This window comes from Medicago sativa, chromosome 2 (genome assembly GCF_051527215.1).
Source record: "Medicago sativa cultivar Bolivia chromosome 2, Bolivia_mono, whole genome shotgun sequence".
Classification (NCBI taxonomy): Eukaryota; Viridiplantae; Streptophyta; class Magnoliopsida; order Fabales; family Fabaceae; genus Medicago; species Medicago sativa.
The window spans coordinates 57007975-57019734 of record NC_140750.1 but is presented as its reverse complement, the minus strand read 5'-3'; the positions used below and the strand labels follow the sequence as shown (position 1 = coordinate 57019734).

The window sequence follows — 11760 nt, the reverse complement described above, 5'->3', positions numbered from 1 at the left end:
AATAAAAAACACACAACCAATCAAACGTCAGTTTTTTAACCCCGAACTACGAGGTTTTGATCCCTCACGGGTACGTAGGCAGAGGACACTCGTCCTTCCAAATCAATAAAATGTAGATAATTAGGTCCTCCCTTTTCCATTTTAAATTCCCTTCTTTTTTTCAAAAAATAAGCAAGTTATAGCACATTATTTAAATAAAACCAAGAGGTTCCCGTAGAGTACTACAGACATAAAGGGTGCTAATACCTTCCCTTTATGTAACTAACCCCCGAACCCTAAATCTTTTCAAAATGGGGTAGTTTGAACTTTTTTCCCCTTTTCCTTTAAACAATATTAAATGTTCAGTCGTGAAATAATTAGTGAGTCAAAAGCTAATCAAATAGCCTTGTTCTCCGAAAAATGACGCGACAACCTTTCAAAGTTAAGAGACTCGGACCTATTCATGAAACTGTGTGGAAGCCTCCCTCAGATGGTTTTATTAAGTTTAATTGTGATGGCTCTTCAGTTGGTAATCATCCTAGTGGTTCCATTGGGTTGGTTATCAGAGACTCACAATCCAAATTTCTAGGGGCAATTTCCAGCAACATTGGTCACGCAACTCCCTTAGAGGCTGAGTTCAGTGCTTGCATGCTTGCTATGGAAAAAGCAAAGGAAATGCATTTGACCAATAAACTGACGAGTTGAGAGTTGTCAATGCCTATCTTACTGATAGTGGGGTCCCTTGGCAGATGAGGGCAAGATGGCATAATTGCATGCAATTTTGTAAAAATATTTCCAGCTATTGTGAGCATATTCATAGAGAAGGCAACATGGTTGCAGATGCATTGGCAAAGAATGGTGAAGCGCTTTCAATGTACACCACTCAATGGTGGCCTGCTGCACCCCCCTTTTTACACTCTTTGCTACTCAGAGACAGTTTAGGACAGCCTTATACTAGAGTGACTATGATTTGAGGCCTTTGTTTTTTAGTGTTTTTGCTGTAATATTCTGTTTGTTGTTTTGGACTTTCTCTTGTAATTGGTCCAGGCCTCTCCTGACATTTAATAAATTCCTAGCTTTATCATAAAAAAACGAGAAACAAGGAGGGACAAAAAGGTTTTTGTTCAAATTATGAAAATTATTATATCAATTAGCGTTCATTGGGGCTTTTCGTGCTCGTCCGTCAGTTCTTTTTATTGCATTAATGCGTATAAATAATGTACAGCAGTTTTTATGAAATTTTGATTTTGATTCAATGAGTTTGATTTTGATTAAAAGTGTATATATATATATATATATATATATATATATAGATATTTTAAGTTTTTCATATTGTAACAAACTATACTTGTCTTTTTCAATGATACCAACAATATAAGAAATATCTTTTCTAAAATTAAAACCATATAACAAATGTAATATATATTCTTACCTTATTGAATGACATCAACAATATAACATTATTATAGGCAAAGTTATTTAAGGGTAAAATTGGAAGTGAAAAAGCCATCTCAAACCATGTATTCTCATTATATATAGTATAGATGAAAAGAAAGGGACACATTTTCGTGTTTATAATTCGTTTGTTTTACATGTTAGTATCTGCATCAGTACCACGTGATTGTATTGTGGCTAGTTGGCTAGAATCGATCTTGAGTTTGTTGTTGTTTTTCATAATAAATTTTGGCATCTAGGTTTCTTATCGTGTTAATGGTGGAATCCAATCATCGTGTTAATGGTAGAAACATCAACAAGATTGAAATAAGAGCGAGAAAAATGATCTTTTGATTTCTCATTTTGTTTAACTTGAAATTGGCTGCACAACGTTGTATGATCTGAGCAAGTGTGTGTGTCTATATATAGATACGTGTGGGAGAATGTTTTTTAGTATCCTGGAGTAATTTAGACTATGATGGAGTCAAAAAAACTTAATTTTAATTAATCATTAGCATAATAAATGTGTAATTTACATATGTGAAAAGAAATGAATCATTAATTCCATTGTCAAAGTTCTAGTTTATAACTTTTGACCCAAACAAATATAGTTTATAACTTTCCCAAATCAAACAACTGGATCCAAACACTCGGTACCAGTCTATTCGAATAAAAAACAAATTTCCCCTAAATGTTGTATAAAGTTATATAAAAATCTTTAATGGTGGTACATAAAATTTACAGAAAAATAAAAAAAATAAAAAAAGTATGTAAATTTCTTTTTATAAAAAAACAATACTAATCTTTAGTTAAATATATCGTAAGTATGTTACAACAATATTTTAAAACTTTATCAACAATATCGTAAGTATGTTACAACAATATTTTAAAACTTAATATTTACAATATTCTTCAAAAAAAAAAATTAACTAATTCACAATTCTTTTTGAGTTTTTTTGTAATCTTACAAAGTAAGTTATCAACAATATTTTATAAAAGTTGTTTAAATTTCAAAAAAAAAAAACAATATTTTATAAAAGTTGTTTATTTTTAACTTCTATAAGCTGTTATTTTTTAAAACTTTATATAACAAGTCATCTAATTTAACATATACAATTTAACTAAATGACGGTTGTTGAGTTTTTGTATTTTTTATTAGTGGTTTGATTTTTAAGATTAGAACTTAATTTCTATATTATTTAAGACGACCTTGTGTCAAAAGGTTAAACGACAAATAAAATGAAAAGTTATCGTGATATATATATATATATATATATATATATATTTGGATATATCAAAAATGTATTTTCCATACGTATATTCCCAATAAGATCATATCATGATACCATTATTTTTGGATAAGGTACTAAAATAACTTTAAATCAATTACAAGGAGTTGTATGAATGGATCATGTGTAAAAATGTTTTACACCACCACATGAAATTAATCTCAATAAATAACTAAAATGAAACGTCTTTACTAAAAATAACGAAGCAAGTAGATAGTTAAAAATCAAAGTACAAGATTCAATGACGATATTTAATTATGAAGATGTTGGAGATACCTATATATTAAATGAGAAACAAGGAGGGACAAAAAGGTTTTTGTTCAAATTATGAAAATTATTATATCAACTAGCGTTCATTGGGGCATTCCGTGCTCGTCTATCAGTTGTTTTTATTGCATTAATGCGTATAAATAACGAACAACAGTTTTTATGGAATTTTGATTTTGATTCAATGAGTTTGATTTCGATTAAAAGTATATATATTAGATACAGAATTACAAAGAAAATTGTTTGAGGTTGAACACTTGATATACAATCAGTGGTGTTCACAATACAAATCAGATACAGACTTTAAGACTCTAGAATTTCTAAGATATGAAAGTTCATAAGAAATTCTAAGTGAACTTTGATGTGAAACAATTTCAGCAGAGTTTTGGCACTTGTAAAATTGTTGTGAGTCTCTTGGAAATCTTCAAGTCTTCACTCCTTTATATAGAGGTGTGAAAGAGACGTTGTTGATTGCCAACACATCAAAAAGAGTCGTTTGAAGCTTGATCAAATCACCAATGATCTGTTGCTTGATTTGGTTATTGTCCTATGAAGGAACAATTTCAAATCCATTCCAAGAATAGAGGAATACCAGCGTAGTCACAGCTGTTGTTCTTGTACTATTGCAGACACAAAACAGAGTAGTGGAGATAGTGGTTGTACAATTGTACTATCGTCCTTTTCCAACGTTCTCCAAAGAATAAGCATCCAATGCCTTCAAAATTCCTCTGAATTAGCCGTTGCTCCAGGCTTCTATTCTTCTGCAACGATAGGCTTGATAAAAACAGCATTTAACAAACTTTGAAGCTTACAGTCTTCAGCTTCTGGTAGGCAGCTTCTGATGAGAGTGCTTCTGATGACGTCATCTTCAGGACCTCTTGTCTTCAGAACCTCTTGACTTCATAACCTCTTGTCTTCATAACCGCTTGTCTTCAGAACCTCTTTTCTTGCAACACAAGCTTCCTTTTTGTAGAGTCCTTTGCTCTCATTTGTTCTTCAGAACCTGTACTTTTTAAAGACACTAAATTTTTGTCTTTGGTCCTGCACACTTGAACAAATATTATCATATCCAATTGACAGTTTTTAATACCTTGTTATCATCAAAACTCAAAGGGTAATGTTAAACACATTTTGTTCCAACATAGGTGAAATTCAACTCACTTGGAAATATGATCAATTTCAATAATTCCAAAAACTTAAATAAAATGTTTTCCAAAAGAGCTTTCGTCTCAAAACCTCTCAAAACACTTAATCACCATAAATTTGACAAAAGTGAGTCTAGAGAACTCTTTCCCATCAAAACTTTTCTTTCTAACATTTGACTACTCAAAACATTTATTGTCAAATATTTAAGTCTACCAAAAGACCTTAAAGAGATCAAAACGTTTTGAAACATCCTTTCAAAACCACCCTAAAACTAAGAAAATGATTCTGACGAATTTTCGACAGTCTCCTTTATATTTACGCTGTATACCAGAGTCTCTGGCTCAGTCAACCTAACACAAATTCACATACGAAAATATTTTCACTACTCAATAGTTCAAACATTTAAAATTTGAATTCTGAAAGTGTCAATAGTCACTTCAAGCGCTAGCTGAAACACAAACTATTTTCAGAAAATCGCAATAAATCCATCTGTCATCGGAACGTCACGAACCATAGGTCCATTTCGACCGCCTCGACGACGTGAATCCATTGGTCAACTCATTTTCACATTTCAACAATTTAAAATGACGAAAATACCCCTAAACAGTTCATCACTTTCGTTCGGACAACATTTTCAAAAACCAATCGGTTGAATCAGCTTATTTACTTGTCTAAAGCATAAATATCAAATAAAATTCACATTTCGACACTTTTCCAAAAACACTAAAACTTTAAAAATATCCTATCTTAAATTTTCTTTCAGATCTATACTCATATGGACTTATCCAACAATATTAATACATAGCATCACGCAAGAAAATCGAAACTCGACACCCAACACCCACAAACACTCAAAATCGAGATTTGAAAGAGGAAAAAGGGGAGGAATACCTCATCTAATGACAGTGAATCATACGTCGCAATATAGGAATCGTCAAGGGCTTCGTATTGATATCTCGTTTGCGCGATTCAGATAAGGAAAGAAGAAGTTACGGCCCCAGAACGGTGGAGGATTTAATTGTTGCGAAAATAAGAGAGAAGTGAGGAGAGAGAAATGATTTTGGTTTATGAGAAAAAGGTGGTAAGACCTCCTATATATAGTGTTTTGATTTTGGAAATAAACTGAACCCGGTTCTCGCGGTTTAAGGCACACGTAACTGATAAAGTTCTATCCTAACTCCGATGAACTTCTAGTTAGTCCCAAACATCTTAGAATTTCCTCTTCACTCAAAAACCACTATTCATTCTCTAATATTTTCTTTTCCGAAATTTACTCAACTCGCCATCAAATATTGCTAAATTCCCAAAACGACAAGTAAATTCCCTGGATGAATATAATGACTCTCAATGTCCATTAATATTTCATTTGCAGACGAATTCATATTTGATTTTACCAGAATCCCCAAACTCACAAAAATGCTCAACATGATTAAGAAAACACATACTCATGAATTCCACTTAACTCAAGTTACAAAAACATAATCATTCTTAACAAACATCATGAAAATCATACTCAATCACCCAGAATAGAAAAACAATATATGTGAGTCAATCCTAGACCTCACATAAATAACTTGCTCAACAAGTTTCCATTCAAAATAATAGTTTTGAAATCAAAATAACTTTTCGCCAAAAATGTAATTACCAAAATTTGGAGAAATATAATGGGATCATCTTCCGATATTAACAATGTATAAAACTCTTGTTTAAATTATCATGGCCCTCTTGATCCATAGAAAATTTAAACAAGTACATCCAACACGTGTTCCCAAAATCGATAGAAAACATAAATTTTGAAATTTCGACAAAGTCAAGACATTTCATGAAGTCATTTATTAACAAAGAAAACATCAAAACAAATATAAAGCCCAAAATTTAGTCACAGCTAAATTACGGGTCTTACACTCATCTTCTCTTGAATCATCTTAACCTTTTCTGTAGTCTCTTCCACAACCTCCGGTCCTAACATAGCACCTGACTCATACTAACACGACAGCATTCTACACCTCCGACCATACAAAGCTTCAAACGGTGTCATCCCGATACTAGAATGAAAACTGTTGTTATAATTAAACTCAATCAACCGTAAACATTCAACCCAACTGACACCTTGCTCCAAAACACAAGCTCTCAACAAATCTTCCAAACTCTGAATAGTCTTCCCTGTCTTCCCATCGGTCTGGGATGATAAGCAAAACTCAACCTCAACTTAGTTCCCAAAGCAGCTTGCAAACTCTTCCAAAACTTAGAATTAAACCTCGAATCCTGATCTGAGACAATACTAGAAGGAATACCATGCAACCTGACAATCTACTCAATGTAGATCTCATCCAACCTCGCCACAGACATACCGATCTTGATAGAACAAAATGAGCCGACTTCGTCAAACGATCAACAATCACCCAAATCGAATCAAAACCCTTCACAATCTTCGGCAATGCTCCAACAAAGTCCATAGGGATACTATCCCATCCACTCTGCTACAAACAACGGTTGCATCAAACCCGACGACTTCTGATGTTCAATCTTGGACTTCTAACAAATCAAACAAGCATAAATAAACTCTGCGATATCCTTCTTCATTCCAAGCCACCAAAACAACCTCTTCAAATCATGATACATCTTCGTCGTTCCTGGATGAATACTCAGAATACTCCTGTGACCTTCTTCCAAAATCCTTTTCTTAAGCTCAAGAACATCCGGTACACAAACTCAGTCATGAAACATCAAAACGCCATTCTCATCCAATCTGAAGTCCGCACATTTACCTTGATTAACCAACACCACTCGATCCACAAGTTTCAAATCTTCCTTCTAACCATTCTTAATCTCTTCTAAAATGTTACTTATCAGCTTCAACATTCCCAACCTCACACCATCCGCGTCAACTCTAACCAAACTAAAATCTTGAAACTGTTCAATCAACTCTAACTCCTTAACCATCAAAGCAGACATATGCAAAGACTTCATACTCAAGGCATCTGCCACCACATTCGCCTTTCCAGGATAATAGCTCAACTTAAAATTGTAATCCTATTCAAGGACCTAATGAAGAATTTATTTTATTGTTCCAATTGGTACCCCACAACACTGTTTCCAATAACCACATCCTGCTACTAAAGTGTCAAAGTGTTTGTTTTATTGCTTCAATTGGATTCGAAGAATTGGCGAGTCTCATTAATCTCCATTGGCTCAATTATGTATAAGTTCTATTGTTGCAAGAAAATCAGATCGGAAAAAAATGGTAAGTCTCAGTACGTTTGTGGGTGTTATTTTTGTTTGTGTTTTGTGTTCAGACCAGTCTCTGTTTTTGGTTTATTTGTTTGAGTCTAGTTTTTTGTTTGTTGGTTGTTTGAGTCTAATTCTTCTTTTATGGCTTGTTTGAGTCATGATGTGTTTTTATGACTTTTGTGATGTTTGGGTTCAGCTTTGCCTATCTCATGTCTTTATTGTTCTTTTGTTTTAGTCTTGTTTGATTTGGTTCGTATTGATTCTTCAATTTGTCTTGATTTAGTTTCGTTTGGTTTAGTTTGGTTCAGTTTGATTTGGTTTAGTTTGGTTCAGTTTGTTTGGTTCTTGAGTGAGTCAAGTTAGTTTAGTGGGTCAAGTGCTCACAATTTGGTTGTTTGATGAGTCAAGTGCTTACAACTTGGTTGTTTTGGTGAGTAAAGTGCTCACAATTTGGTTGTTTGGTGAGTCGAGTGCTCACAATTTGGTTGTTTGGTGAGTTGAGTACTCACAAATTGGTTTCTTCCCCCTTTAATTGTTTTGATTGATTGGATTGCTTCTCCCCCTCTTGGTTTCTTTAGTTTAATTGTCTCTCTCCCTTTTGATTCTTCTGATTGCGTTGCACTTCTCTCCCTTTTGATTCTTCTAATTACATTGCACTTCTCCCCCTTTTGATTCTTCTGATTGCATTGCACTTCTCCCTCCATTGATTCTTCTGTTTGGTTGTTCCTCTCTCTATTGGTTCTTCTTTATGGCTACTTGGTTTTCTCTTCACTGGTTCTTTTGTTTGGATGGTTTTCTCTTAGACTGGTTGATGTTGATGGTTCTTGCTGATCCCTCTATGCAGATAACTTACTTTGGTAGTGTGCTCTCTATTGGTTCTGCTAACAATTGATTTGGTTTATTTTTCTGGGTTAATTTGTAACAAGCTTGAAGCTTGGTAAGCTTGAGCTTGAGGGGTAGTGATAGCACTTTATATTATTTAGTATGTTTTTTCGTATTTTGTTTGACAAACTCATAATTCGTCTTGTTGATGCATCCTTAGTTTGAGGGTAGGTGTTAGATAATAAAGAACCATTGGGGTTGGGTTTACTATACACAAAGCACAAATTTGTGTACAAGAAGCAAAAACCTCTGTAAAACAAAAATAGCCATTGATATAATATTAAAAAATATGAATGGCTAGGATTCATCATTGGCATTTGGCAACCTACCAATGACTTTTTGGTTGATAAAGTTAAAAAAAATAAAAAAAATTTACCCCACCAAAGCATTATTTTATGACTTTTGTTAACAAAACTTAAATAATTTAGTTCTTGTAAAAATTTAAATGAATTTTGTTTTTTTTTTTACAAAAAATTGAATTTTGTTAACTGCCAACATAATTGCTTATTGCTTATTGCTTATTGCTTAAAATAACCCAGTATTGTTGAGAATCATCATTTTCCCCTTCAACTCTGCAGAGCTTGCAAAGAAAGAAGAGACTATCTCGCCTCTAACTCATTCATCACATATGGGAGGTGAATTAGCAAAAAGCTCACCATTATTTGTAGTTAAAATATGTTTCAGTTTTTTTATTTTTTTAAAATCAACAAGTTTGTAACCGACAACTGTCGTTATGAAACATATTTGTGCACCATGCACAAATTTGGAATACTGCTCTTCCCCGTGCACAAAACGCTCGCGCTCAGCTGAATTTCCCAAAATACCTCTGCGTGACTTAAGTCACACATGTGTAAAAGACTTAATTTTTATATGTACGTGACTTAAGTCACGCTGCATGAGTTAACTCACGCAGGAATTAACACCTGCGTGAGTTAACTCACGCTAGAACTTTGGGGCCAATATCAATATCATTGCAAGTAAGCCACACTTTTTGCTGTCAACCATGTCTATATATAGAAGTTGTAGAAAATTTTTGCTGTCAACAATATTTATATATGCAGTAAGCCACACTTGACTCATCAAACTCATTTCTAAGTAACAACAAATTAATAATGCTTTTCTCCACCATATATGTATACTCTCATACATGTACTCACATACGTGTAGAAGCAGCATGCATATATGGTCAAAATAGTGACAATATATGACAGACACGTGTAAACTCGCATACATGTACTCTCAAGCATGATAATGCTTTGAAAATTTCTCATGCTTTTGAAATTGTTAACTAGCGTGAGTTAACTCACGCGGCGTAACTTAAGTCATGCAAGGGCATTTTTGGCATGGCTGCAGGGCGCGAATGTTTTGTGCAGGGGGGAGAGCAGTACAAATTTGTGTCTTGTGCATTGTAACCAAGTATTGGGCTTAAGTTATTGGCTTTTACAGTAAGTTATAGTGCATTAGCTTTTATTATATATATTCTCTTATAACCTTTTGTAATATTATGCTATTGTTATTCTATAAAACCCTAGCCGTTTTTATTGTTCATATTCTCTCCTTCTCTATTTTTTTTTTTTTTTGAATCGGCAAATATTATTAAACGCCATCCCCGCAAGACGCAAGGTATGGACGAAACAAGATATAAATGGTGCCGCATATAGACGGTACACCATAACCCCAAATCAAAACCAAAATAAAACCCTCCTCCGAACAACGAAAACCTGAGGCAGTAGCTAATAAACATCACCACCTAAAACAGACTCCTTTACGAAACAACCACTGAAAAACGGTATCCATAACCATCATCGCCACTACTCCTCCCGAAAAAAAAACCTCTAAATGAAACACATTGTCCTCCTCACCAAAGCTAAGCCACTATTCTAAAGATCAATCAGCCTCCACCACCTCTAAACCTCCGGTCCACCGAAAGAACACCAAAAAAGCCCAAAACCAAAACTTGAACTAAAGAACTAACTCCCGATCTCGAATCAAAAGCGATCGGCCCACCAGACTACAGGACCAAATCAGCAGGGCACCCCATACCCTCGGTCCACCAGAGAAACACTGTAGTCAGCCAAACAAGATTGTAGCTAGACGCCAACTCCCGATCTCTATTTTGTATTGTATTTGTATTGTTAACAAAACCAACATGTCACCTTTCCTCTCCAATAATCTTAATCATTATATATCCCCTCTTATATAAATTGTCATTATGTAAATTCACAAATGCAAAAACGAAAATTGTCATCATATATAATAATCCATCACCTAAACTATAATTATATTAATTAGCAAAACTGATATACAAAATAACCAATAGTGCTAATCAATATAGCAATAATGTGTTAAAAAAAATAGTAAAGAAGAAACAACACACGTGAATGTATTGTAACATACTGGTAAAAGAAAAATACACTGAAAATGAAGTATATATATCAAATCAAATAATCAAATACAAACATATTATTATACAATAATGAAAATTAAGTTAGTTTCAATTAATCATGGTATCAGACCAAATGTCATTTATAAGTGGCATCTCATTAAGAAGCATATCAAATTCCTTAAATGACACATCACTTTGATTATGCTTCTTTATCTGAACCTTTTCACTTTCTGCTGCTGCATCAGAATCTTTACCAGTGAGTTTCTGCACAACAGATTTGAAACTTGTAGCATCAGTTTCTACATATTGTGTGTTGATGATCACAATCTTCACAGGGTTCCTACTACATCCACCACTCGACATAGGAGGAAAATTATTTCTATATAAGAACAAGAAAAAGGTGATTTTTGTCTAGAATGGCTTAATTGGGTATATAAGAAGAAAAAGTTGTAATTTGGCTGTGTAATGATATTCTAGTGGATTTGTGTATTTATTGTGTTTCATGGGTTGGCCTTTTCTAATCTTTTATATTTATATATTTGAATTTATATTAATATATGGGTGGGGTAGATTTGACTAGTGACAAAGGTCAGAGATATCTATTCTAGAAGACAAAAATTGACCGTTACTGTTTATGGAAATTAGAGGGAAAGTTACCATTTTTTTATGGGACTAGAAGATTTCAATTGTAGTTGTTAAGACTTAAAGATAGTATTTGTTAATTTAAGCAATTTTCTCTGGACAGGGACACACTCAATACCTTCCAGGTTCTTTATGGCTAGGGATATGGGTCATGATAATGAATGCCCTAATGACATTATTTAAGGATTCTATTATACAAAATTTTGTCTTGGAAATACGTTGTTACTTTTGCGAATGCATTAATCACACAACATTTTGATATAAACTTAGCGACGTTTAAGTGAACTCATTAGAATTCTCCTTAAATTTTCTGCAGCTGCAAACCATGCATTCAAGTAGTTAAGGACATTATAAGTGGCCACTTGAAATCATCACGCTCCAAATTTCGGTTCATATTTGATTTTTTAGAAGAAAAAATGATTTTAGAATTTAAATCATCCAATTTCGATCCAACGACCAGCAGTATCTTTGACAGAACTGCTTGTTGATTATAATGAGGGGTTG

The 11760-nt window shown here is 33.6% G+C and overlaps 1 protein-coding gene across 1 annotated transcript; it reads right to left on the bottom strand.

Moving 5' to 3' along the window:
- Positions 1–10632: 10632 nt before the first annotated feature.
- On the bottom strand, positions 10633–11055 carry LOC146949212 (VQ motif-containing protein 1-like). Its single transcript, XM_085741507.1, has one exon. The coding sequence runs from the start codon at positions 10975–10977 to the stop codon at positions 10723–10725; it is 255 nt and encodes an 84-aa protein (XP_085597633.1). The 5' UTR covers positions 10978–11055; the 3' UTR covers positions 10633–10722.
- Positions 11056–11760: the final 705 nt, after the last annotated feature.